This window comes from Corapipo altera, unplaced genomic scaffold (genome assembly GCF_003945725.1).
Source record: "Corapipo altera isolate COAL_440 unplaced genomic scaffold, ASM394572v1 131727, whole genome shotgun sequence".
Taxonomy (NCBI): Eukaryota; Metazoa; Chordata; class Aves; order Passeriformes; family Pipridae; genus Corapipo; species Corapipo altera.
This window is the reverse complement of record NW_020885222.1, coordinates 11,927-12,448: the sequence shown is the minus strand read 5'-3', so window position 1 is coordinate 12,448 and position 522 is coordinate 11,927. Positions and strand designations below refer to the sequence as shown.

At 68.4% G+C, this 522-nt stretch overlaps 1 protein-coding gene across 1 annotated transcript in view; it reads right to left on the bottom strand.

Moving 5' to 3' along the window:
* Positions 1–522, bottom strand: part of LOC113940213 (threonine--tRNA ligase, mitochondrial-like) — a 5,708-nt gene that overhangs the window by 464 nt on the left and 4,722 nt on the right. The window contains exon 16 of the mRNA XM_027631318.1: positions 439–522. This exon is cut by the window's right edge and continues 25 nt beyond it. Coding sequence (XP_027487119.1) covers positions 439–522 — 84 coding nt within the window. The remainder of the gene's footprint in view (positions 1–438) is intronic.

Sequence of the window (522 nt, the reverse complement as noted above, 5' to 3'; positions counted from 1 at the left end):
CTCAGGAGGGTCTCGGGGCAGTGGGGTCCTAGAACAGTCTCAGGGGGTCCTGGGGGGTCCCTAAAACAGTCCTGGGGAGTTCCCGAGAGGATCTCAGGGGGGTGGTCCTGAGGGCCCAGGGGGGGTCCCAGGGGTGCCCAAAAGGGGTGGGGGTCTCAGGGGGTCCTGGGGAGTTCCTGAGAGGATCTCAGGGGGGTCCCAAGGAGGGGGGTGTCAGTGAATTCCCAAAGGGGGAGGGGAGGAAGCTCCTGGGATCCCAGGGAGGTCTCCGGAGGGATCCCAGGGAATTCCCAAGGTGGGGGTCCCAGTGCCTCCCCCCACAAGCAGCACCCAGGGTGTGGAGGGGGGTGGGTGTCTCAGCACAACCAATCCTGGGGGGCTCCCTGGAGGGGTCCTGGGGGGGTCCTGGGGGTCTGTGGGCCGCGTGCCCCCCCTTACCCAGCTGGAAGTTGTAGTGGGCGAGCTGGGCCCGGCGGATCTTGCGGGCCAGGGTGGCCCCTGGGTCCCTGTCCAGGTCGGCCA